Source organism: Eretmochelys imbricata, chromosome 13 (assembly GCF_965152235.1).
Source record: "Eretmochelys imbricata isolate rEreImb1 chromosome 13, rEreImb1.hap1, whole genome shotgun sequence".
NCBI lineage: Eukaryota > Metazoa > Chordata > Testudines > Cheloniidae > Eretmochelys > Eretmochelys imbricata.
This window is the reverse complement of record NC_135584.1, coordinates 21,285,550-21,312,821: the sequence shown is the minus strand read 5'-3', so window position 1 is coordinate 21,312,821 and position 27,272 is coordinate 21,285,550. Positions and strand designations below refer to the sequence as shown.

Here is a 27,272-nt window from a genome sequence, read left to right as displayed (position 1 = left end):
CCATTAAAACCAAAACTTTCTTCAGATTCTCAATCTCTTTTTGGAAATTTGACTGATGCTAGGAACTGTGTCGTTCCTCACCTTTTCTAATGATGAGGTATGCAGTCAGTTACATTATAGTGAATAAAGATGGAAAACTCCTATTAGGTTAAGTCTGTGCCTCGACAAGGATAGGATACAGTCCATAAAGTTCTGTCTTCTTCTCACTGCATTTGTGCAGTGCCAAATACTCAGTTGTCAATAAATAGTAATAGTCCCTGATATAGGTTGTGCCAACTGATACTACACTAAATCTTAGGTGTATGGCCAAGAAGCAATCCTTTTCATCTAGTGACGGTTTACACTGCACTTAGCTTGCAAGAGTTCTGATTTAAAAAATAAAGGACTTTACACAGTCATCCAGGAGCTGAAGGGTTAACTGGGCCATTTTGCTTTTGATTATGAAGTAAAGGACACATTATCTCCTGCAGTTGGCTGATTCCTCTGAAGTCTAAACGTGGCTGTGATGTTGCAATAGCTTCTGCATGGGGAACACTTCTGGAAAACTGAAGAGCAGAATTTACATAGATGAGGAAGTGCTTGTAATTACTGCATGTCATTCTGGCTGTGAGCATGACTCCAAAGACTCCTGGCAGTTCCTTTGTATTCCTATTTGCATGTGTGTCTTTCTCCCTCTTTCTCTGTATGGAGAAAGAATGTCACTAGCATGTATTGGGATATTTTGTCAATGAAGAATGAAATAAAAGTTCTTTGCTAAAGCTTTGGCTTTGTATTAAGGGGTCATTTCAAAGTCTGACTGGCCTGATATTGTACTAACTCAGAATTGGATAAGTGTCTTTCACATTGTCCCACTAATCCCCCAAATTCTATTTTTCTTCAACATTTAAACTAAAATTCCATTCGTGTGTGATCCTACATAAACCACTGCCCGGCCCTTGGTTTCTCAGTAGGTATAATTGTTCTTGCTGTGCTTGTTTGCTGCATTTAGCTCAGAGGTGAGGAATATAACTTCAGGGGTGAGGGGAGGAACTCAATATTCTGGTAAAGATTTGACACTTCATGGATTTAAAAAAATGCCCCCAGAGAACCTCCTTTTATCACTTTTGTTTTATTTTTGAATGCAGTTATTTCTTTGTACATAATTCTACATTTTACGTTCAGCTTCCATGATAAAGAGATTTCACCACAGTACTTGTATTAGGTGAACTGAAAAAAACAATTTCTTTAGTTTTTTACAGTGCAAATATTTGTAATAAAAATAAATATAAAGTGAGCACTGTACAGTTTGTATTCTGTGTTGTAATTGAAATCAATATATTTGAAAATGTAGAAAACATCTAAAAATATTTCATAAACGTCAATTGGTATTCTATTTAACAGTGCAATTAATCATGATTAATTTTTTTGAGTTAATTGTGTGAGTTAACTGTGATTGACAGCCCTAAATATTTCCTAATGTAAATTTCTTAGGCTCCTAGACCGAATCCAGACCATGGGACTCATTCCTGTAGTATTTGAATATCTCACAATCTTGAATGCATCTCTCTTCACAATATCCCCGACCAGTAGGGAGGTATTTTTACATAATTTTACTAAGTGACTTACCCAAGGTCACACACGAAGTTTGTGATAAAGCAGGAACTTTGAACCCAGGTCTCCTAAGTCTTGGGCTAGTGACCTAACCACTAAGCCATCCTTCCTCTCTATGGACTGGCTACTTTTCCACTGCCTCTTGCTAAAATACCTACCTGCTACGGGCTTGTTCAGGTTATTAAAATTCCAATTATAATGTAACCTGAGTTCAGGCTGACTTCTTCAACTTTTGGTATCCTGGAGACTTCAGTCACACAAAGGGTGGGTATTAGTGATCGCTGCTCTTTCTTTATTTCTGGCCAATTAAACCGATTTTCACCCATTTTTTAATTTTTGTAATAATCACCAATATATTGGCACGAAATTGTAAACAAAGTGAACACCAAAAATGAAGGGTCTTGTTTATATAGCACCTTTAAAGTGTGAGTGAGAATTTACCCTCGTAGTCTTCACTGGGGTGCAGTGTAGGCAAGACCTTAGAGTGGCTGGTTCTAGTTCTTCAGAGTCTGTGTGGCCCATCCTGGGGGAGGGTGAAGGAGACGGGACGACTGGTAAAGCACAGCAATGGGAAATATAGGGGGTTTAAAATCAAGACTAACAAAAAGTGCTGATTCTGTGGATTCTTTCCCTTATTGAAAAGACAGTGTCGTATCAAAATTCTGTGCCACAAAAGTACCTGGTATCTGCTTTTATCCCATTGTACCTGACCAGGGGCAGAATCCTGGAGACGCTGGAAGTCTAACTACAGGGCCATGTTAGACTTTTAGCTTTTAGGAGGATACAAGACCATAGGTCTCATCCTGCTCCCATTACATTCACTGATAAAATCTGCCTTCAGGGAGAGCAAGACTCAGCTCCATGTCTTGTAGCCAATATATTCCACCGTTGATGACCATCTTTCATACATGTCAGTACTGTCTGTCACCTGCTGGGTCTGCTTAATGAACAGGAAATCTAGAGGCAGAGGATTCTTGGAGTCTGTGTGTCTCCAGCTGGAGAATAGTTGGGGGATTTAGACTGGAGATGCTAGATTTCCTTGTCGTCTTCACTTAAGAAAAATAAAAACACTTTGGGAGCACTGTCATGCTGCTCATTAATTTAGGAAGTTCCTATTTTGATTATTCTGCCAATCTACCTTGTTTATCCTGAAATTATCACTGGTTTATTTTTGTATTCTTTCTGTTCTAGTGGGTCTAGAAAATAGATGATTTGAGTTTCAAAAGCAGCATCAGTCGTTAGCATTATTCTGGTTCTGAGGCTTGTTATCTCCTGGGTGCGGTTTTCTGTGTTCTCCTTACAGTTTATTCCAGCATTTATTTTGATTTATAATTATTGCACAGTGAAGTGGAAATCTTCCATCTTGTGATCCAGTTTAAGGAAGGGAGAACTGAGATGTCTACCCCAACCATCACTTGGAATATAACAGACCCCTTTAAACTAACCAATCTGAACTGGAGATGAGCAGAAATAAAATGGGTCTGAATAGATCTGTATTGTTTTATTATTTTAATTAGACCGCAAAAGAGTCTAATAGGCTTTAGAAATACTGAGCGTCTTCCATTTCATTGAGGCCAGCCAGTTCTTCCCTGATCCCTGTGTATGGATGTGATTTTATTAGCTGTGGGCTAGAGGTAATCTGGAGTAGTGTTCATTGTAGGAATACTTTCGAACTCGATTGGTTAAGGGTCACACTTCAGGCTGCTCTTGAAAGAAAGCCTTTTAAGCATGTTGCTTCTAACTGAGCAAGTAGGAGCCTAGTAAATTTGCTTCAACAGCTCTAAAACTATTTTCTTCCTTGGGACATAGTAGTGCTTGAAAATAAAAGTCCACTCTCTTCTTCAGTCTAGTTTTTCTTATTGAGCAAACGTTGTTTTCATCTTCCCCAGTGTTTCTAATGGAGCAAAAATTGGCATGGTTCCCCACTTAAAATCCAGAGAACTATCCAGTCCCAGATAATTTAAGGTGAATCAGAATCTGTCTTAAAATGGGCATATGTGGCTGTTTCATGAATTATAATACTTTCTAAAAAGAAAAGGAGGACTTGTGGCACCTTAGAAACTAACAAATTTATTTGAGCATAAGCTTTCGTGAGCTACAGCTCACTTCATTGGATGCATTCAGTCACGAAAGCTTATGCTCAAATAAATTTGTTAGTTTCTAAGGTGCCACAAGTACTCCTTTTCTTTTTGCGAATACAGACTAACACGGCTGCTACTCTGAATACTTCTTAAGCACTTCTATGGTACTTTTCATCTGGGGATCTCAAACATTTAATGAGCTAAGCCTTATGGCACCTCTCTGAAGTAGGAATTGTTATGCCTGTTCCACAGTTGGGGAAATTGAGGCACTAAGCGACTTATCATAGGTCTCACAGGAAGCTCATCCCAGTCCAATTTATCCACAAATCCATATTTCATCTTTTAGAAGTGCCAATTGGGTATATCAATTCCAGTTTTACCTCCAACCATATGCAGAGATCTGGAAAACACCTTCATCTTCCACCTCCTTCTGGTGCTGCTGTTTTCTTCTGATTACTCTTTTCTGCCCTCGCTCCTGCCTCTCTTTCGGGCTGTATGGTCAGTGATACCTGGATGTGACTGTTATTTTTTAAACCATCTCCTTCCCATCTAGAACAGCAACCACTCTCCTTGCCAAGTACATCTCTTCTCTTCATGCCAATCCCACATAACTGAAATCCAGAAACATGGTGTAGTCTCATAATTATTTTAACTTCATGATCAAACTTTGCATTTCTATAGTATTTTTACCTGAAGAACTCAATGTCTTATAAATAACTAAAGTTCTCAAAATGCCTGCAAGTACAGAAGCATTACTGCCATTTTAAAGTTGGTTACACTGAAGTATGTAAAGTTTATGTGACTTGTTTGGGGTTGCAGAAAGATTCTAACTATTTGGAGTTCTAGATCCCAGTCCCCCTCCCTCTGCTACCCATCTCGCTTCCTCTTTATACATCTGGTGCTTCATAAGATGCATGGGGGCCCTGCCACTGCCTTTCTGCTCCTTCTTGCTTTTGTACTTGTAGAAAGCTGTCTGAATCTCTTCTTTGTAACATACACTTCTTAACATTGTAAAAACCAACCAGAACCTCCCCAGAGCGAAGTTTATAAATGGGATTACAGTTCAGCTGGTAAATTATCTCCCTCCGTAACCAAGTCACTTTGTTCACTTTAAAGATCTTGAATAACTGCTAAATGTTATGGTTTAGGTTTTCTTTCTGATCTAATCTGTATATGTCCAACTTTGTGCTACAGTAAACCCTCTTAATCTGGTGCCTGTTAAAGTAAAATAGTTTAGTTTTTGTTTTGTTTTTGACAGCGGGACAATGACTGTTTCAAAAGGCTACACTGCCACAATTACTTGAGCTATAACATGTATATGGTGAAAGTTTTCAGTCTAACCTCCAAGGACCCTTTTAGCACCTGAACCAAAATCCGCTTGCTTCAAGTCATTCTTAGAATAATGCTATATCATAGTTTACCAGCCTTCTCTACCCCTCCCTGCCAATGAATGGGGGGGGCGGCAACAACCCCAAACACCATTGTGAATCAAGGAGAATTCCTTACTCCAAGGGATCTAAAGGGAAGATGGATTTATCAAGTCTGTCCAGTTGGGCAATTTTTATACAAGCTATTTTGGAAAATATCTTTTTCCTCTGCTGGTAGGTGCTGGAATTAAAGCGACTGGAGTCTAAAACCAGTCTGTCCACAGAAGAGGTGATAGTTGTGTACACTTCCTTTAACTGCCCCGATGCTGATTAGGGTTGGGAAATCACATCTAGGAACCAGTGGAATTCAATTTCCATGTCCTCTCTGCCTACCTTGGTTTCTGTGATACGCATACCTGAACTGGAATGAGATGACTGAACTTGTTTCAGGCAAGCCAACAAATAGCCATTAGTAATGACTCGCAGCTGCAGTTCACCTGTAAATAGATAAGACTTTTATGACCTACAAACAAAATATTTTCTTATCCTGCTACTTCTGAATAATCCAGTATCCCACCCTCTAGCTTTTTTTTAACATGAGTGAGTTTGATAGACTTGATTTTATTTTGTCTTTTGATGGAATTTATACTTCAGTGAAATATTCTTTCTGAAGAAAGATTATTTTGGGAGCAGTCCCCATCCTAATCTAATTGCTTGTAGAGATCAGTGCAGATATATCAATTCTGACACTCAAAATGGTATTCACTAAGAGTCAAGGCTACTCTGTGCGTCTGTCCTCTTCATCCTGTACTTCCAGTGTTTGTACACTCCGTCCTGGCCTTGCTCCACTTCTGTAGGCAGGTACCTCTCCGTCTCTGAGTGAGTTTGCCTAAAGTTCTCTTGCCCCTTTTTTCCCTTAATCCCTACAGAACAGACAGCCGCCTGCTCCCCGCTCACTTCCATCTGCCATCTGGTCTCTGTCACATGGCAATATTCCAGCCTTCCCACTAAAGCACCCTCCCACAACCTCTTAGTATTAGGAAGTGACAGAAGTGGGAGGGACGTAAACGTTCAGAGGCAGAATTAGTCCCACCGTCCAGAGACACCACTGTTGTTGTACCCCTTGCTGTTGTGCCTGAAAATGAGCCAGTCCTCTCTTCACATCCATCTGCAGACTAGGTCTCTAGGAAAGAGCTTGGGAGCTAGGATTATAGCTACTTCTTTCTTTTTGAGGAGCATTTCTTTGATTTCCTGACCACCTGGGTAGAAGTAGTCGATGGTGTTATCTTTTTTCAATAAAACTTTGTAATTAAATCCCATCTTCTCCAGTATATGTGTTTTGTGGTGTTTGCTTCCCATGATAAGTCACAGAGTTAGTTCTAAATTACACAGAGAGAGTTCCTAAGTTTGACTCAGGTGTTTACTGGTTGTGGCCCTGCCAATAATTCCAACAGGAGCTGGCCAATAACAAACGTCCGTTTTAAATGGAAAGCAAATGCACTTGGTTGGAAGGGAGTCCTGGTGCGAAGATGGAGAACAGTGCTGTCCCCCCTTTCCTCCCCAGTCAAAAAAATAAATAATCTTGCTGCTCTCTGGGCAAAAAGAGAATAGTTTCAATAGCACAGCCCCAAATAAATATTTTCCAACTTCGGAATTGAGGGAGCTGGCAGACAGTTGATAGGGTTGTGGTGTCACATTTTTTCTGTGTGCCTCTTTGAAAATCAGATGCAATATAAAATAAGTGAGTTCACACAGTTTTATGTACAGCAGTGTTGTAATTGATTTAGCCCATTTGTCACATGTAAATGGGTGGAGTTTACTTCAGTGATTGCTTTAAGAATCCTTGAGAAAGGTCCTGTGGAATGACACCCCAGCAGTTTCCAAACTGCTTGGGCTTCCAGTTAGTGACTGAATTGAAAAATTACAAGACTGGCACATACTGCCATGGAAATGTGTGATGTATTTTTTTACAACAAGAAATCCCTGCTTGGCAGTTCTGAGACTGTAAATATACCTGCCTAGAATTTGCTGAAAGATTGCTGTAAGGCTTCAGCAGGCTGGGATACTTTGCTGCTTACATGGCTAAAAACTCCTACACAGTTTAAGCTGCAGCACTAAAATCCAGAAATGTCCTGTCACTCTGTGACCCAAAATGTCATAGATTAGGTCATCTTTGCTTGAGCTGTAAGTTTGTTAATGCGGTTTTATGTATTTGATAAGACCTTAGGTTGAGGAGTGTTAGGAAGGGATTTTGAATTAACAGAAGCAAGGAAAGGAGCAGAAGCCAAATGGGGAGTTTGGAATGTTATACATTACTTTATGCCTCTTTATTACAGTACTTGAAGGTACATGTAACAATAGATTAAGTTGAACTTTTGTTGGCTTATTATTTTGTTAGTATTGTTGTGCTATAACTCAATGAATGTTTTGAGGATCTTTGAGCCAGTTTTGGGCAAGAAAAAGAATGATTTTGTGTCTGAAGCACAAGACTCGGGGTATGTCTACACCAGAAACTTAAGTTGACCTATATTAGGTTGACTTACAGCCACCGCAGTAATTGCTATGGTAGCTCATGTCCATGCTACCCTCCCTGAGTCGGTAGTGCACGTCCTCAGTAGGGCCGCTTCCACCGACCTAAGAGGGGCAGTTGGCAGGGAGCTGAGAGCCTGGTCTCTCACCTCCTGGCTGCCTCACAGGCTCCTGATGGGCTGACCCCCCTCCCTTGCCTACCCATTCTCCTCCAGGAGCAGGGGAGGGATGGGTGGCAGCTGCCTGGGGTTTCTCTGCCTCTCTTCATTCCCCATCAGCCAGGCAACCTTGTCAATTTCAGGCTCCAGAAGCCCTGAAATTGACAAGACAGCAAGTGTTCCCACAGGCTCCAGCTCTCCATAGAAGGGGGGGAGGGGGCAGCTGGGCTCTAGCTGCTCCCCTTTCTTGTCAATTTCACTGCAGGAGCCCTGAAATTGACAAGACAGTCAACAGCCTATATAAGTAAAGCAGTATCTACACAGGCACTGCGTCACCCTAACTACACTGACATAAGCCCTACGCCTCTCATGGAGGTAGAATTGTTGTGTTGGGGTAGTAGGGCACTTACATCTGTGGGAACAAGGCTGTAGTGTAGACACAGGAATAATTAGGGGGATAATTAGATTGACGTAAGGTGCCTAACTGTGTAGCGTAGACCAGGCCTAGGTTCTATGCAACAGATTTTCTACCTGATTATAAAAAAGTCACTAAATTGTTGTGCTTCAGTGTCCTCATCTTTAAATTGGGTATAATAGCTGCTTTACAGGGGAGTTGTTAGGATTAATACATTTGTGAAGACTTTTGAGATCCTGGGACACAAGGCACTATGGAAATGCGGCTATCATCAGAAATCAAATGGAGTTGCTAAACAGTAGGTTTGGCGTTTATTCCATCTATTCTGAATCAAAGTTGGCACAGCATTCTAGTTGATAAATAGATGTCCTGAAGAGAGCTACTTAACATGTTAGTGGCATTAAGAAGCGTGCACCTAGAATGAGGGGGGGGGGAGGGATTTCTTGTGGATGCATTGCATATGTGTTTACTATAAACAATATAGCATGCAGTTCAACCTGTGAAGCAATCACTGAAGAAACCAACAAAAATTATGTGGCTCTCTACTTCAAGTCAACAAAATTGTACTTGAAACCTTGGCTACTTTTAAAATCTCCTCTTTGGGACAATGGGATCTTCTACTGGAGGTAGGCTTTAAAAAACAAACAAAAGACCCAAACCCTGTTTTTCCTGTGTTGGGCCATCTATTTGTTTTGGTATTTTTAAAGGACTTTGTTCCAATAGTAGTGCACAGTACCACAAGCACTGGGGGGATTGGGAGAAGGCACTTTTGAAAATAAAATTATTAAACCATTGTATTTGTCTAAACTTCAGCCTCCTGCTGTTTGGACTAGCCTTGATCTACATAGCTGGGCTTCCACCTGGGACCTACTACGTGCATATCATGAAATGCTGTCAGAGGCATCTTACTTGTCTAGTCTGTTCTTGAAGGCAGTTGCATGTTTTTGTGCTGTTGTGGACTCTAAAAGAAGAGCTGTTTTCTGCTGCAGAAAACTGAGAGAGAAGGTTCACAGCCTTCCATTGTGGGCTGCTTTTGCCTTGTTCTATGCCAGTCAACCCACTCACCATGTGGATAAGAGTAGTATACTGCAGTTCCTTAAAGGTCTCTTCTCTAGTATTAAATGCTGCTGGAGGCAGTGTGGCCTAACTGTTAGATCCAGGAGGCCAGACTTAATTGTGATTTCATGTTTGTAAAGCATTTCAAAATTGTTGGAACAAAAGTTCTATATAAATGCAGCTGCTGCTATCTTGAGTTAATTTGTCCCAACGCAATGATGTGTCAAATTAGTACAGTAAGACCTTTCAAAGCTGAGATTTTATTCCTGTATTTTATTGTGAAGGATACTTTAACAGCAAAATAAATACAAAGCTGCATGAGGGAGCTGATGACTTGACACACAGTTCACTACTCCCAATTTTATTTCTTAATTCCTTTCCTCTTCTGCTTACAGATTCTCACAAACACAAAGATAAACACAAAGACCGAGAACACCGGCACAAAGAGCACAAGAAAGACAAGGAAAAAGACCGGGAAAAGTCTAAGCACAGCAATAGGTGAGGAAAATCAATTGCCAGGTCACTGTTGCCAAAACCTTTGCTCACCCACAGTCAAGGCTTCATAAGAAGAGTTAATGTGGTGATTAATATGCACAGTATTGCTATTTTTAAGTGTTTAAAAGAATGCTCACATATGAGTGCAGGTGTTCTTACATGTACAGGTTAATTCACATAATCTTAAAAATGGAGATCAGTGTTAATGTAAATTGGTGTAATAAAAAATCAGTTGAAGAAATAACTACTAACTGCCAAACTGTGCAAACTTTAGCTCAGTACTGTTGATACTTTTGGTTTTTTGTGGTACTGTGTGTGTATTCATTAACAAAAACATTACATTATGCATCTTAGAATTTCAGAAATGTCAGATATTTTTGTGCATTGTGGCCAAGTTCATATTGCAAACTTACTACTTGGTGTTCTTGTAATTATTTTTATTATTTAAGTTTATTTTTTTTATAGTAAATATCTTACTACTTCATGTTCTGCTCGTTGCTCACATATTGGCACTGCATCAGTCTGTAGCTTCTCAACTTACTACTTAACACAGTTTCTTTTTGTGCATTCTTGGCTCTACATTTCCAAATGTTTTTCACCTAAATTTAAAACCATCTTTTTTGCGAAGTTAACAAAGCACATGCCCTTCAATTACATCCTAATGTGTTTTCCATATTTGAAGTTTGAAAGCTCACTTTTATGTTTTGAGCTGCCTTCTCTTGGGGGGGGAAAGTGATTAAGATTTTTTTTTAAGTGGAAAAATCTTTCACCAATTCTAATTCTCAAACAGCTCATAACTATTGGTTTATATATATTTTTTTTTTTAAATAGCATTTGGGCAGCTTGAAGTTGAGCAAGTGGAATGGGTAGGTTATAATGGAGATACTGAAAGTGATTACTTAGAGACTGCTTCTTGGTCCTCTTATGGGCGAGAAAAAAATTAAGCTCACATTGGGTCAGATTGATAGCTTTACTCACATTGTATAGTACCTCACTCCACATGTGTTTCCACTGAAGTCAGTGGGACTACTCATGATATATAGACTGTCTCTTGTGACTACAGGCATCACAGTCTGGCCCATTATGTCTAAAGCCTTCAGCACTCCTGCCTATGTAACTTGCTTGTCCTGAGGGCAATACTTCAAAGCTCTTGTGTCAAAAAAAAAAAAAAAAAATCAGTGAGTTCTTTAACAGGTACACATGCTGTACTTGCAGCCTGTGGTTTTGAAAAGCCTGGCACATCTGAGTGTGTACAACAAATTCTTGCTAGTTTTGGTGAATGGTTACCTAATATTGTTGACCTACCTCTCCTATGTACAAGTGGTCTGTGAGGCACCTAACTTCCCTTTTGCAGTTCACTTCTCCAGTTTGTGCACACAAGTTGCAGGTACATGTGCTTATGTGCATTTTCAGCCTTTTCAAAATATGTCCCTGAAGGTGAATATATTTGGCCTGTTGTATCAGTCAGTCGTGACTGCAGGCTGATATTCCTGGGATAATAACATTACACTCACATTAAGAACACTTCAGGACTTTTTGTTGAGGAGCAGTAAAAAAACACCACACTCTACCCCTGTCCACACTCAGTCATGCACGGCATAGCAGCTGCTCGCTCTATCAAATAAAATGATTTTTAAAGCAGACATGACTGACTTGTGGAAACAACTGCCTTTTATTATGCAAAGTTTTCTTTCCCAAATTTTCTTATTAGTATTCACCAGTAGAATTCCATAATATATACACCGCCTATATAAAACCTTGATTAAATAATAATCCCTGACCTATAAAGTGCGCTCAAAATATGGGGCAGCAGTTTTAGAAGAAGAGGCACAGAGAGACCAGTGGTGAGGAAAACTATTGGGGGAAGATTCATGGAAATAAGAGATTTAAAAGAAGAGGGGGCATGGTGGATGAGAAGTGAGGAGACTTCCAATGGAGACATAACAGAAGGCATGAATCTAAGTGTGGGAGGAGGAGACACAGTAGAAAGGTCAGAGGACTGGGGGGGAATTGAGAAGCAAGATGATGAGTAGGGAGAAACCAGTGCAAAGATGTAGAGCTTCTTGGGTGAGGATGAGAAATTTGAATCTGAAGGGATGAAAGTCAGCTAGGGAAGGGGATTCAAGGAAGAGGACAACAGGGTCAGAGCAGTGAGAGCAGAACATATAAAAACTCCTGAAGAAGTTGTAACTTTTTCCTGGAAACAAAAAATTCTTTCATATTGGAATTGTCATAATTTACCTCAAACTATGGTTATTTAAACAATGTTGACACTCTTGGTGATTTCTTTAAGTTTGATTTGGTGACTGGATGTGGACTGGCTGGGCTCATTTTAAGTACCTTTCATTGTCCCTCTTACTATTACTGTTTTGAATATATCTGGTGCAACAGGTAGGTTTTGAAAATATTATTTTTAGGATAAACAGTCTGTTTAGAGACTGAAGCGGGGGGGGGATGGGACTTATTTCCAGAAACTCATGAAGAAATGCTGCGTTGCAAAATGGCCACCACTTCTCATTTTTCTATATTGGAGTGAAGCCAGGCTGCCCTTAGGGAAGATGGTAACCCTTCTGTTATCAGGATGTGGAAAAGAGCTGGTGAATGGTCCATTTTGGTCAAGGGAAGCCCATGACTTCAGTCCCTTTGAGAACCATGGGAGATAGAATTCCCCAAAGAACTCTGAAGTAGTACATATGTGTCTGCCTGTGCTGAAGGAGAAACTTTACCTATGAAGTATAACTGCAAACATAGCTATTAGTATTTTTTTTTTAAAAAAAATCGATTTTAGCTAATGCGTGCGATTTCAGTGAGTGTTAAGTATATGGGGAGTTTGAAGAGTGTGTTGCTCTATTATTAAGATCATTAGGGACCAGAAAAGGTCTGATGCCTGGTGTGAAAATTAGAAATGGGTCCTTTAAGAAACTTAACTCAGACTAACAGAATTGCTTATAAATTCTCAGAAAATCCTTTCTGTACTCGGCTAAGTGCTGTAATCTTGTGGAGGACGTATGTATTTTGTATTTTTCATACATAAGAAGTGGAATACTTTCTTTCAGTGTAAAACTTAAGTCAGCCTTAACTATAGATTTGCCTTTAGCACCTCCATAATGTGTCATGTATAACACATTAATAGATGTTCCTTTTTCATAAGGGAGATGATGGGGGAGGCGGGGGGCCACAGACTAATCTGCTCCAAAAGGTACAATTTATAATTGAATGTGTGCAATTAGGAACAATTCCTGGTTGTAGAGGAAGCGGACCTATGCTCTCCATGTCTGTCTGTCTCTAATAATTTGGCAGCTCTATCATCTCTCTTAAACAAGGTTGTTTTATAAACTTCTGTCGAGGGCAAAAACATTCCCATGCATAAAAATAATTTCTATGTCTTGTCTTTGTGTGAGTGGGAGGTCGGATCATGGTTCTGAGCTGCCAAGTGATAAGTGCTTTAAAATACCTAAAATAGATAATCATGATCTCATGTGGTAGAAGAGTGCTGGCCTCGTATGCATAACTCTTCAATTTCACTTTCTGGTTTCATCCTCTCCCACTTACTAGATGACAGTTTTATATCCTAACCACTCAAGTACAGATGTAGTAAACTGGGGGAAAATAGCACTCTTGTACATTTCAGGGGTTTTTCTTTATTTCTTTGCCCTGTTTAAAAATAAATAAATACAGCAAAGCCTACTTAAGCAAATTCTGTATCAAAGTATAGATCTACGTCAATGTATTGAGTAATACTCAGAAGTCTTTTTGTAAATAAATACCAGATAAAGGAATAATGAATACATTAAATATAGACTTCTTTGCCTGGAAAGGCAAAATGCAGTAAATTAATCTGTGATACATTGAAACCAGGTATTTCAAAGGTCATTTATCAAACGAAAAGACTTGGTAAAATAATGGGCCTTTTTGAATCAGAGCCTTTAACAGAGATCAGTTGTTGTTTTTTAATCTTGAAGTAACAAGAGATTCTTTCTTCCGTGTGTCTTGGGTTTTGTGCATGGAATGCAGGCTTTCTGTAAATTGAAGTCAGCAGAAAACTGGTACTGTGGTGTATGGAGTGAAGAGACTCCCCACCCCCACATTGGCAGTACTGATCCAAATTGTCAGCATGACAAGTGTCGCAGCTTCAGAAAAATCCTCCTCCAGCTTGCATGTTCACTGTGGTTACAAAACGTCTCTTGCTATCTTCTGCGTTTGAACAAATGTTGAGGGTGTAGTAGGGATTATAGACCCAATTCTCAGTGGTGATTTATTGATTTTGTTTTGCCAAAAACAAGAATTGGGATGGGGAGAGGAGCTACTTGTCTCTCATACACAGGTAAATTCAGATAATGGAAAATTCTGGGGCTTCTCCCGTTTTCTTTACCATATTTCATGTGTTGTCTCCCAAGCTATTTATCTAAATGACAGAGGGAAGGAGAAGCGGGAGGAAATCTGGTTGGTCATCTGTAGATGTAGAGGAAAAAGGTCATTTGAAAATTTCCTTGTGCTTGCTGGGGGTGGAGGGGGAGACCGAAAAGGGTTGGCTCCCTCCCTGTGTCCACAATCGACCTTGGGTTGCTAGCTGGTGGAAAAACTGACTTCTAGTAGTAAAACTGTTACTTTCCAGTAGTGCCTAGAATATGCATGCTCTGCCTGGTCTCAGTCCCAAAGAGCTTACATACTCATGAGGTTTCATTTTCATCTGTCTCCAACTGATGATTACAGCTCTGGCCTTCTGTTTTATTCCCAAAATACTGTGCTCACTAAGGACCTGATCCATTGTCTGTGGAAGTTCAGCAGGCATGGGATCGGTTTCTCATGAACTGGTAGCTCAGCTGTGTAATTTGGGCCCACACAGGCTTTTGCACCCACTTCTGCTCTGTGGTGGTGCATCTCTAACAATGAGAATACAAAACTGCAGGTCAGCTGAAAACTTGGCCTTTGCTAGTACAGTATTTATTGGTCTGAATGAAATCACAGCTTTCTAACAGCATTGCAGTAAGTCAGGCAGCGTAACTTCTGTACTATCCCTGTTGGTTTAAGATTTCTATAAATTGAGAGTTGTCGATTACTTAAGCTTCAGTTGGATTCTGACAGATATCAGTTGTCACACCGAAGTGCTGTTTGCAACTAGTTCTGATGCTTAATAGTAGAAAATACTCAGCCGTGCTACTACAAGCTAATTACAGCTGAGAAAATTAGAGGGGAAATAGAGATGCTTCAGATAAAGCATCTTTCCCTGTTTGTGATCTGAAGCTGGGATAGAAAAGGCATTGGAAGGGGAGGAAGAGGATTGTTAATGTACATAAATGGTACCTGGAGAATGCAGTGTTAAAGTACTCAAAGCTGCTGTGGTTTGAAGAAGGAAGCTGTGTATGTGCACATCTGCCATCCTTTGGAAACACTTTCCACTTCTGGCTTTCCATCTGATCACAGTATAAGCAGCTGCTGCCAGATGCACATTCTCCGCTCCCTCCCCCCATTTTTTTTTTAAAAAAAAAAGCCCTCCATCACATTTTCCTCCAGGCAGCTCAACGAGGGAATACTGTTAGAGTTTTCAAGGAGACAGATTTTTTTTGTGGAACTTAACATTTCCATCATTCTTCCCCTGTCTCCCCAAAACCCTCTGAGATATTGTATTATACAAACCTTCTAAAAGGAGAGACAGGAAACCAAGCTGGTGGTATGCTGTGGGGCACTGGCTGATGTGTGCCTATTACATGAGGTGTTAAATTAATTTCTCTTGTTTCCTCCAAGATATCGGACACATTCCTGCCACATTCCAAGTGGTGTTGCAGCAAGACTACTGTTTAAGCAGGCCTATTCTTTAACCAGCATTTATCTGGTCTAAGCACAAATGTTGTACCAATATAACTGTGTCTGTTTAGGGAGGGTGACCTTTTTTACTGAAATAATTACACCCATACAGCCTTGTAGTGTGGGTGCATATATGGGTGTATATATATGCTTAGACAGTACAATGTATTCCTGAACAGGAAGGTGGGGGGTTAGCTGTAGTGGTATAAAGCCTTATACTTTGTATTGATCCTCTTCAGTGGGTTTCGCAGTCTGACTTTTGGGTTTTAATCTGGCTAGCTCTGCAGGGAAGGATGCAACTGCGGTGACAAAAGGAAGGATACAGAGGGCTGTAAGGAAATAGGTTACATGTCATAATCCTATGGCTGCATCACATCACATCTTTCTGTAAAGAGGGAAACAAGTAGTGTGTAAAGTCTGAAATGGACAGAAAAGGATTCTCTGATCTTCAAAATGTGACACATCCATCCTAATCGTAGCTTTAGGCATCGTTGTGAGTAGCGTTCCGATGGAAGGCTGAGACCTATTCTGAAGGTTAAGGATGGTGCCTTGGAAGAGATACCATGTTGCCCTCTTCTGTTATAGTTTCCAAACTGTGAAGTGTTTCCCCTGGAGGCTTCCCTAGATATCCTAGCCCAGGGGTTCTAAAATTTCATTGAACCGTGATCTTGTTCTGACAGAATTACTACATGACCCTGGGTAGGGGGCGAGGGGCCAGAGCCCGAGCCCCACCTCTCTGGGTGGGGGTGGAGCTTGTGCTTCAGATTCAGCCCTGGGTCCCAACAAGTCTAATGCTGATCCTGGTGACCCAATTAAAATGGGGTCTCAATCCACAGTTTGAGAACTGCTGTCCTAGCCTGATAAACACGTGCCAGGCCAATGTCATTCTGTTCTCTGGCTGAAATAGGTACGTTTGGGGAAACTATGTGCCTCTTGTTACTGTTGCTAGGATTACTGGCTGAAGTCTACAACACCAGCATGTTCCCAAGCGAAACACATCAGCACTGGCATAAATCAGGCTCTTCAGGTAGGCAGGATGGCATGAGCCTGCTTTTGCTATTTAGTGCATCAGATTTCAGACCCACTTGTCTGTCTGTAAAGTCAGAGCTGTGTTTTGGTGCCCAGAGAATGTGTAGGTGTGGCAAACAATCTGTTTATGAATGGGAGAAAGAAATACATTTTCCTTCTTGCCTCAGAACAAGTAGCAGATGGAATTTTGTTTTATTGGGGAAGCTTCTGTTAGCCTTATAATGGGAAGAAAGGTTGTGGTGGTGGTGGGAATCTCAGAATTCACCACCTATATCACTGTTACTTAAAAATGGGTTTTGCAGGCTAACGCTCAAGATGCTTAGGATCTTTGAGCCTTCCCTCCCCATGCTGCTTCATGCTCTGAAGAGCAATGAGAGGCAACTGTTAAAGGTGTTGGAGGGTAAGAAGTAAGTTGCCTTGCCAAAAAGCAAAGGGAGGAAGGGGGTAGTCTTAGGGTAAAGACCCAGGACTGAAGGTCAGAAGCTGAGAGACCTATTTCTGGCTCCACCGGTGATGTTTCATAGATACTAAGGCCAGAAGGGACCATTATGATAGTCTAGTCCGACCTCCTGCACAACGCAGGCCACAGAATCTCACCCACCCACTCCTGCGAAAAACCTCTCACCTATGTCTGAGCTATTGAAGTCCTCAAATCGTGGTTTAAAGACTTCAAGGAGCAGAGAATCCTCCAGCAGGTGACCCGTGCCCCATGCTACAGAGGAAGGCGAAAAACCTCCAGGGCCTCTTCCAGTCTGCTCTGGAAGAAAATTCCTTCTCGACCCCAGATATGGCGATCAGCTAAACCCTGAGCATATGGGCAAGATTCACCAGCCAGATAGTACAGAAAATTCTTTCCTGAGTAACTCAGATCCCACCCCATCTAACATCCCATCACAGGCCATTAGGCCTATTTACCATGAATATTTACAGATCAATTCATTACCAAAATCATGTTATCCCATCATACCATCTCCTCCATAAACTTATCGAGTTTAATCTTAAAGCCAGATAGATCTTTTGCCCCCCACTGCTTCCCTTGGAAGGCTATTCCAAAACTTCACTCCTCTGATGGTTAGAAACCTTCGTCTAATTTCAAGTCTAAACTTCCCAATGACCAGTTTATATCCATTTATTCTTGTGTCCACATTGGTACTGAGCTTAAATAATTCCTCTCCCTCTCCGGTATTTATCCCTCTGATATATTTATAGAGAGCAATCATATCTCCCCTCAACCTTCTTTTAGTTAGGCTAAACAAGCCAAGCTCCTTGAGTCTCCTTTCGTAAGACAAGTTTTCCATTCCTCGGATCATCCTAGTAGCCCTTTTCTGTACCTGTTCCAGTTTGAATTCATCCTTCTTAAACATGGGAGACCAGAACTGCACACAGTGTTCCAGGTGAGGTCTCACTAGTGCCTTGTATAACGGTACTAAAACCTCCTTATCTCTACTGGAAATACCTCGCCTGATGCATCCCAAGACCACATTAGCTTTTTTCACGGCCATATCACATTGGCGGCTCATGGTCATCCTATGATCAACCAATACTCCAAGGTCCTTCTCCTCCTCCGTTACCTCTAATTGATGCGTCCCCAGCTTATAATTAAAATTCTTGTTATTAATCCCTAAATACATAACCTTACACTTCTCACTATTAAATTGCATCCTATTACTATTACTCCAGTTTACAAGGTCATCCAGATCCTCCTGTATGATATCCTGGTCCTTCTCTAAACTGGCAATACCTCCCAGCTTTGTATCATCCGCAAACTTTGTTAGCACACTCCCACTTTTTGTGCCGAGGTCAGTAATAAAAAGATTGATCCCAAAACTGATCCTTGAGGAACTCCGCTGGTAACCTCCCTCCAGCCTGACAGTTCAGCTTTCAGTAGGACCCATTGTAGTCTCCCCTTTAACCAATTCCTTATCCATCTTTCAGTTTTCATATTGATTCCCATCTTTTCCAATTTAACTAATAATTCCCCATGTTGTCTAAAAAATCTGTTACTTTCTCAAAGAAGGAGATCAGGTTGGTTTGGCACGATCTACCTTTTGTAAAACCATGTTGTATTTTGTCCCATTTACCATTGACTTCAATGTCCTTAACTACTTTCTCCTTCAGAATTTTTTCCAAGACCTTGCATACTACAGATGTCAAACTAACAGGCCTGTAGTTACCTGGATCACATTTTTTCCCTTTCTTAAAAATAGGAACTGTGTTAGCAATTGTCCAATCATATGGTACAACCCCTGAGTTTACAGATTCATTAAAAATTCTTGCTAATGAGCTTGCAATTTCAGGTGCCAATTCCTTTAATATTCTTGGATGAAGATTATCTGGGCCCCCCTATTTAGTCCCATTAAGCTGTTTGAGTTTCGCTTCTACCTAGGATATGGTAATATCTACCTCCATATCCTCATTCCCAATTGTCATGCTATCATTATCCCAGAGATCCTCTTTAGCCTTATTAAAGACTGAGGCAAAGTATTTGTTTAGATATTGGGCCATGCCTAGATTATCCTTGACCTCCACTCCATCCTTGGTGTTTAGCGGTCCCACTTCTTTCTTTTTCTTCTTATTTATATGGCTATAGAACCTTTTGCTATTGGTTTTAATTCCCTTTGCAAGGTTCAACTCTACTTGACTTTTAGCCTGTCTCACTTTATCCCTACATGTTCTGACCTCAATAAGGTAGCTTTCCTTGCTGATCCCTCCCATCTTCCACTCCCTGTATGCTTTCTGCTTTTTCTTAATCACCTCTCTGAGATGCTTGCTCATCCAGCTTGGTCTACAACTCCTCCCTATGAATTTTTTCCCCTTTCTTGGAATGCAGGCTTCCAATAGCTTCTGCATCTTTGATTTAAAGTAATCCCAGGCCTCCTCTGCCTTTAGATCCATAAATTCTTCAGTCCAATCCACTTCCCTAACTAATTTCCTTAATGTTGTATTTGGCAAATAACAAGTCACTCAAACAACATTTTCAAGAGTTGCAACTGATTTATTTTGGGGTACCTCAATTTTTGGTTTCCCAGCTGCAGACCTTGGGCACAACAGAAGTGGAAGCCGTAAGTGTCTAGCGCTTCTGAAAATGAGGCCTACAGGTATGGGGTCTCAAATTTGGCACCCAGAAGCAGTGTGATACTCTTGAAAATATTGACATTTAATTTCTGATCCTTTGCCTCTTGTGAAATAGGGACAACACCATTTCCCTATCTCACGGAACTAAATCATTGTTGTTTAAAGTGCATTGAGATTCATAGATACAAACTGCTGTAAAAGCTGTTGTAGTATTTGGATGAATTTAGTAAGCCATGCAATTGCAGGTGGGATTTTAAAAACAAACCCATAGAAGAATGCGGGGTGACTAGAATTTGGTGGTCAGAAAATAAAACAATGTAGACTTGCAGACACAAGTCTAGGTTGAAGCCCTACTGTGGGAGGTAAATAGCTGTATTACCTTTCTCACCCGACTGGCACCTCCACATGCATCTGTCTTCTAAACCCACAAGGCATCTGTTGCAATAGTTTTCTGCTGTTCTACCTGGGCGGTTCCTTAATCATCCCTCTCTTGCACTTTTATAATTATGAAATTTAAGCTTACGAACAATGTGAGAATCATCAGCTTGTCGTCTTTTTCATTTTCCCTCTAGGATACCGAAGCTGGGAAATGTATCTGAGGTAACAACACAAGTGTAGCAGTAGCAGGCATCCAGTTGACTTTTCAAATTCAGTTCGGGGTTCTGTGTGCGCTGCTGTCATGATCACATAGCGTATACAATGTAATCTGCAGTGTGTGGTCTTTAAGTCTGTGCTAACAGGCAATCCTTGGTATGGCATATCTGTTTATGGCACTCTAGAAATGCTTAATCTCCTTCAGTGTTTAGGCACTCTTGTACGCTGTTCCACTAGTCTAATCCTGTCACTAGAGAGAGAAATGGAAACAGACTTCTATCTGGAGACTTCATAGTGAGATGCTTGTATTGAATTAGTGAGATGGCCACCTCCTGCTAGTGTAATATAAGCTTTTCATTCTTACTGTTTTGAACCAGCAAAGGGAGAGGCTGTCCTAATGCAGTGACAATTTCCCAGTGCTCTGCACTGTACTGTGTGCAGTAGATTCAAAATCCATTTAAATGTTGCATGGCGTAAAGTGAATGCCCTCAGAACTGGGATCTTCCTCCTTAACTGCTTGGATTTGGAGACAGAGGCGCATATTACAATATGGCACTTTGAGCCTGGTCCTCTGGCTAGACCTTTATCAAGTGCAACTCCTGACGAGTCCATGGGAGTTGTATGCGTACAGGCTGCAGGATGAGGTTGAAGTCAGGTTTTTCTCTGCAGTCCTACAGGTGTGAACAAATTGGTATATTGTAACTTTAGATGCTCATCTCTTAATCACTCACAACCTTTCTGGGTGCAGAATAACAGTCGTCATGTCTTTTTGTAGTGTTTAGACTTGCAGCCCGATTTCTGCATGTCCCTATTTGTTTAGGTAGTAACAAAGGAGAACTGGAGAACTTGTGTCTCCAAAATGCTCCCTCCCATCTTGCATTCTAGACGTGACTTTTTCCAGTGTGTCACCATTCAGTGTCTTTACTTGCACTTGAGTGTTAAATGACTGAAATAAGGAAGCTGCGTACGTTTTCATAAAGCTTTGTATTATTAGTTTTTTGTTATTTGTATTGTAGTGCCCAGGACCCCCACTGTTTAGGCGCTGTACGAACACAGAACAAAAAGATAGCCCCTGCCCCAAACAAGCTTACAGTTGAAGTGTCCATGAAGAGATGACAGATGGATATGGACAGATTGATGAGGGAGTACCAGCAAACGGTGAGACCGTATTGGCCAGTAAGATAGGCTGTTGTCTCAGCACACCAGCAGCACAACCTTTATCAAGATTTTTGTAAGCAAAGGAAAGGTTTTAAGGAGGGATTTGAAGGAAAACCATGAATGGCTTTGTGGATGTTTATGGAGAGCTCCTCCCTATGTGAAGGGCAGCATGGAAGAAAAGTACAAAGATGCATATTTGAAAATTTAACAAATGGGCAGTGGAGGCTGGTATCTTAAGCTGATCACAGGTGGGAGCTGACTTTTCAATACTGAATGAGATCTAAATAGTGTGTGGATAGGCTGTGAAGGACCTTGAAAGTGAAGTAGCTTATGTTTGATACACAGCTTAGGGTATGTCTACACTACGAAATCAGGTCGAATTTATAGAAGTCGGTTTTTAGAAATCGTTTTTATATATTCGGGTGTGTGTGTCCCCACAGAAAATGCTCTAAGTGCATTAAGTGCATTAACTCGGCGGAGTGCTTCCACAGTACCGAGGCTAGAGTCGACTTCCGGAGCGTTGCACTGTGAGTAGCTATCCCACAGTTCCCGCAGTCTCCACTGCCCATTGGAATTCTGGGTTGAGATCCCAATGCCTGATGGGGCTAAAACATTGTTGCGGGTGGTTCTGGGTACATATCGTCAGGCCCCGTTCCCTCCCTCCCTCCGTGAAAGCAAGGGCAGACAATCGTTTCACGCCTTTTTTCCTGAGTTACCTGTGCAGACGCTATACCACAGCAAGCATGGAGCCCGCTCAGCTCACTGTCACCGTATGTCTCCTGGGTGCTGGCAGACGCAGTACTGCATTGCTACACAGCAGCAGCAACCCATTGCCTTGTGGCAGCAGACGGTGCAATAGGACTGGTAGCCATCATAGTCATGTCCAAGGTGCTCCTGGTCGCCTGTGTGAGGTCGATCAGGAGCGCCTGGGCAGACATGGGTGCAGGGACTAAATTTGGAGTGACTTGATGAAGTCATTCTCTTTAGTCCTGCAGTCAGTCCTATTGAACCATCTTATGGTGAGCAGGCAGATGATACGGATTGCTAGCAGTCCTATTGCATCATCTTCTGCCGGGCAGGCAAGAGATGAGGATGGCTAGCAGTCCTATTGTACCATCTTCTGCCGAGCAGCCATGAGATGTGGATGGCATGCAGTCCTTCTGCACCGTCTGCTGCCAGCCAAAGATGTAAAAGATAGATGGAGTGTATCAAAACAAGAAATAGACCAGATTTGTTTTGTACTCATTTGCAAACCCCCCCCAGCTCCCGTCTAGGGGGCTCATTCCTCTTGGTCACACTGCAGTCACTCACAGAGAAGGCGCAGCGAGGTAAATCTAGTCATGTATCAATCAGAGGCCAGACTAACCTCCTTGTTCCAATAAGAACAATAACTTAGGTGCACCATTTCTTATTGGAACCCTCCGTGAAGTCCTGCCTGAAATACTCCTTGATGTAAAGCCACCCCCTTTTTTGATTTTAGCTCCCTGTAAGCCAACCCTGTAAGCCATGTCGTCAGTCGCCCCTCCCTGCATCAGAGCAACGGCAAACAACTGTGCATCTGAATTGAGAGTGCTGTCCATTTAAGTCGAAATAAAGGGCTTCATCGTGTGGACAGGTGCAGGTTTACATTGATTTAACGCTGCTAAATTCGACCTAAAGTCCTAGTGTAGACCAGGGTTTAGTACCAAGGAGTGATGGAAAGTGTTTCTTTAAGGCCAGGGATCTTTCTAAGTTAAACCAATGAAGAATAAACAGTGATAAAAGAGAGAGTGCGTTATGGGAGTTGTTGTCCTGATGGAACTGAGTCTGTAAACTGTCAGGACAGGCAAGACACTTGGTGTTTCACCATCCCCAGCATGAAAGGGAATCCAGTTATTCTTCTTCGAGTGATTGCTCATGTGTATTCCACAAAAGTGTGTGTGCTCACCACGTGCACCGGTGCCAGAAGTTTTTCCCCTAGCAGTACCTGTAGGGGGGGAATGCCCCCTGTGACCCCTGGAGTGGCGCCTGCCTGGTGCAGTATAAGGGGAGCTGCACGCTCCCCCCACCCTCAGTTCCTTCTTGCCGCCGGTGAAGGTGCTTCGGAACTACTCTGGTCCAGCTTTGCTGTGGCTCGATCCCCAGTACTCTTAGTTCGTTCAGTGTTAGTACCTGTAGTTGGTTAGCTGTTTAGTTAGTTTAGTCAATCAGCGAGCCCGGGCCAGGGCATGCCCCGTGCCCGGGGTTTAAGTCGTGCGGCCCTTATAGGCGTTCTATGTCAAGAAGTGATGCACAGGCAGACTGTTTGCACTGTTTGGGAGAAACCGATATCAGCGAAAGGTGCAAGATTTGCAAGTCGTTTAAGCCTCGGACCAAAAGAGAAAGGGACATTAGGCTCCGGGCCATACTGATGGAGTCGACGCTGACCCTGACTCCAGCATGCATCTCCGAACCAGTCCCCGGCATGGCGGCATTGGTACACGGCAACCCTCCAGACCCATCGACCAGTTCACACTGCTCCCCATTCATGGGGCATGCCAAGAGGGCCAGGAAGACTCCCTCTTCGCAGCGGCACCGAGGGAAATCTGGGACAGAGGCTAGACCCATGTTAGGCTGTCCTCACTCCGCACTGGGCTCCAGGCCTCCGACTCACATTGAGCGGAGTACCCCGGCCCCTTCAGAACAGGCCTGTCCAGATGTCCGGATACCTTCCACGCCTGAAGCCCTCCAGGCGGCCCGGGACGTTATGTCCATACCAGTACCAAGAGCACCTCCAATGTCGGCCCCACGCTCCAGAGGCAAGCCACCGCTGGATCTCCGCAGTCGCCTCCGGCTTGGTATCGGTCTCTGTGGGGGGAACGTTCCCGAAGCCGTTCGCTACCCAGCGACTGCTCAGGGCAGAGTCCAGATGGATTGCCCTTGACACCTACCAGACTGTTGGCTGGGTTCCGTCCAGCCAGGATTCTCGGCATCGCTCATCCTTGAGGAGCAATCGTTGACGGGACCGCGGCAGGCGCCGCCAACGGTCCTTGTCTCGGAGGGGGGACCGCCGGTCACAGCATGGTTGTTGACACCGTTCCCACTCAGCCTCCCGCTCCAAGTCTCGCTGTCGCGGGTCTGCCCGTTGAGGCTGTTCGCGGAGCAGCTGCTACCATTGGTACTGGTCCTCCATGTCGAGATCGCGGTCCCGTGGCCAATGTAGATCCCAGCACCACCACTCCTCCCGGTCCAGCAGATCGTACGCCAGCCTGGCCTCCATTCGTAGCCGTCCTTCAATGGGCCAAGCCGAACAGCCAGCCCCGCCGGTGGTGTAGCAGGTGCAGTGGCACCGAGCGTTGTGGCCAGCCCAGTGGTACCAATGGGCACCGTGGCCTCTGGCACAGTCCCCGGTGGGAGCTTGCTCGATGGCCAGAGCTTCGGAAGCACCATCAGCCTCCCCCTCCAGACCCCCAAGGAAGGAGTCGGTGAGACATGCATCCTCGGCACCGTTCCCGGAGTCTGACCAGGTGGTGGACCCTCCAGTGCCAGCCGATACCCAGAGCATTGCACTGGCCTCCTCGCCCCGCCCGGGAGGAGGTGATTGTGGCCCCGCCCCCCTCCACCCCGCAGGAGGACTTCAGGGCCCATCAAGAACTCTTAAAGAGGGTGGCAGCAAGCCTCCATCTCCAGGCAGAGGAGATGGAAGAGCCCTCAGACTCCCTGTTTACCATGCTGTCCTCGTCGGCATGAATAGGGTGGCCTTGCCTCTCCATTAAGGGGTGGCTAAAATTTAAAATGCCCTGTGGCAGACACCAGCCTCCAATTGCAGGCTTCCAGTAGCGCAATGGAAAGGAATTAAAGGCACTAGTGGAGGAGGGGGCAGCGGCCGCTAGGGCATCCCTACAGGCAGCCTCGGATGCTGAAGATATGGCCGCACGATCTATGGCCTCCGCGGCGTCCATGAGACGGGTGCCATGGCTTCTGCTCTCTGGGCTTTCCAGCGAGGTGCAGTCCTCCCTGCAGGATCTCCCATTTGACGGGAAAGCCCCGTTTGCGGAGGAGACAGATACAAGGCTGCACGGCATGAAAGACTCCCTCACGACCCTCCAGACTCTGGGCCTATATGTACCGGCTCCGGCAAGACCTAAGTTCAAGGCACAGCAGACTCCTGCCCAGGCCACCCTCCCGAATTATGAGGCCGCCCACAAGAAACAGCGGGACTATAAGAGATGCCCTTAGAGGCCGTCTCGGCCGGCCCCCCAGCCTGGCTCCTCTAAGGGCAAGCAGGCAGTCTTCATCAGGGATCCACTCTCAATAAAGCTCCCTTTCTCCAACCGGTTGTGTGCTTTCCTCCCAGAATGGTCGCGGCTAACCTCGGACCGATGGGTCCTCAGCACCATCTCCCAGGGTTATGCCTTCCAGTTTACTTCCTCTCCGCCCAACCACCCGCCGTCCCGTCCCTATTGGAGGACCCCTCGCATGAGGCTCTGCTCAAGCAGGAGGTGGGGTGGCTCCTAGGACTAGGAGCGGCAGAGGCGGTGCCCGAGGAGTTCATGGGCAAGGGGTATTACTACGGATACTTCCTTATCCCAAAGGGCAGCTCAGACCCATTCTGGACCTGCGAGGTCTGAACCAGTACATGGTGAAACTCAAGTTCCTCATGGTTTCCCTGGCCTCCATCTCCTCCCTGGATCCCGGGGACTGGTATGCTGCCCTCGATTTGTGGGACGCATACTTCCACATCCCCATATTCAAGGGGCACAGGCCATTCCTCCGTTTCATGGTGGGAAAGAATCACTACCAATTCACGGTCCTTCCGTTTGGTCTGTCCACTGCCCCCAGAGTGTTTATGAAATGCATGACGGTGGTAGCGGCCTACCTCAGGCAGCGGGGGTGTGGGGGGGATCCAGATTTTTTCCCTATCTGGACGATTGGCTGGTCAAGGGCACCTCCCAGTCGCAGGTGAGGGATCACATGGCGCACCTCCTGTCCACATGCACCGCCTTGGGCCTGTTGGTAAACAGCATCAAATCCATGTTAGTCCCGGTCCAACGCATAGAGTTTATTGGGGCACTCCTGGACACAGCTTCGGCCACAGCCTCTCTTCCTCCAGACAGATTCAAGACCCTGAAAGGTCTCATCGACTCGTTTCAAAATTCCCAGCGACAACAGCCAGGGTTTGCCTGCAGCTCTTGGGTCACAAGTCGGCGTGCACATACGTGGTCCGTCACGCCAGACTCAGGATGAGGCCCCTCCAACTCTGGTTGGCCTCGAAGTTCTCCCAGGCCCCAGACAGGATGGACAAAGTCCTCACCGTGCCGGACTCTGTGATCACCTCCCTACGGTGGTGGTCCGCCCCAAACAACATGCTCCAAGGGGTCCTGTTCAGGTACAGTGCCCCGTCGTTGGAGCTGGTGTCCCCAACGTTGGACCTGGGTTGGGGGACCCATGCAGGGAACTTTCAGACCCAAGTCCTGTGGTCAGCCCAAGACCTGACCCTACATATAAATGTCAAGGAACTCAGGGCGGTGTGGCTGGCATGTATGGCCTTCCACTCACACCTGGAGGGCAAGGTAGTCAGGGTCCTCACGGACAACACTTCCTCGATGTTCTATATCAACAGACAACGCGGGGCCCGATCCTCTGCCACGAAGCCCTCAGGCTGTGGGACTTCTGTATAGCCCATGACATCCACCTGAGGGCCTTCCACCTACTGGGTGCCCGGAACGAGAGAGCGGATCACTTGAGCAGGGACTTTTCCTTGCAACACGAGTGGTCCCTCCACCCGGAAGTAGACCACCGGCTCTTCCGAAGATGGGGAACTCCGCCGGTTCTGCTGAGTCGCGAATAGTTCCACCTGGGATGTACCCGGTTCTGCTCCGGGGGGGGCCTGTGGAGGGGAGGCGATCTATGATTCCTTTATCCTGTCTTGGTCAGGCCAGCTTCTCTACGCCTTCCCCCC

General features: G+C 43.9%; 1 protein-coding gene across 1 annotated transcript in view; it reads left to right on the top strand.

Annotated features, from left to right (window-relative positions):
• The window catches only part of TOP1 (DNA topoisomerase I), an 85,301-nt gene that overhangs the window by 20,849 nt on the left and 37,180 nt on the right, over window positions 1–27,272 (top strand). The window contains exon 3 of the mRNA XM_077831922.1: window positions 9,592–9,694. Coding sequence (XP_077688048.1) covers window positions 9,592–9,694 — 103 coding nt within the window. The remainder of the gene's footprint in view (window positions 1–9,591; window positions 9,695–27,272) is intronic.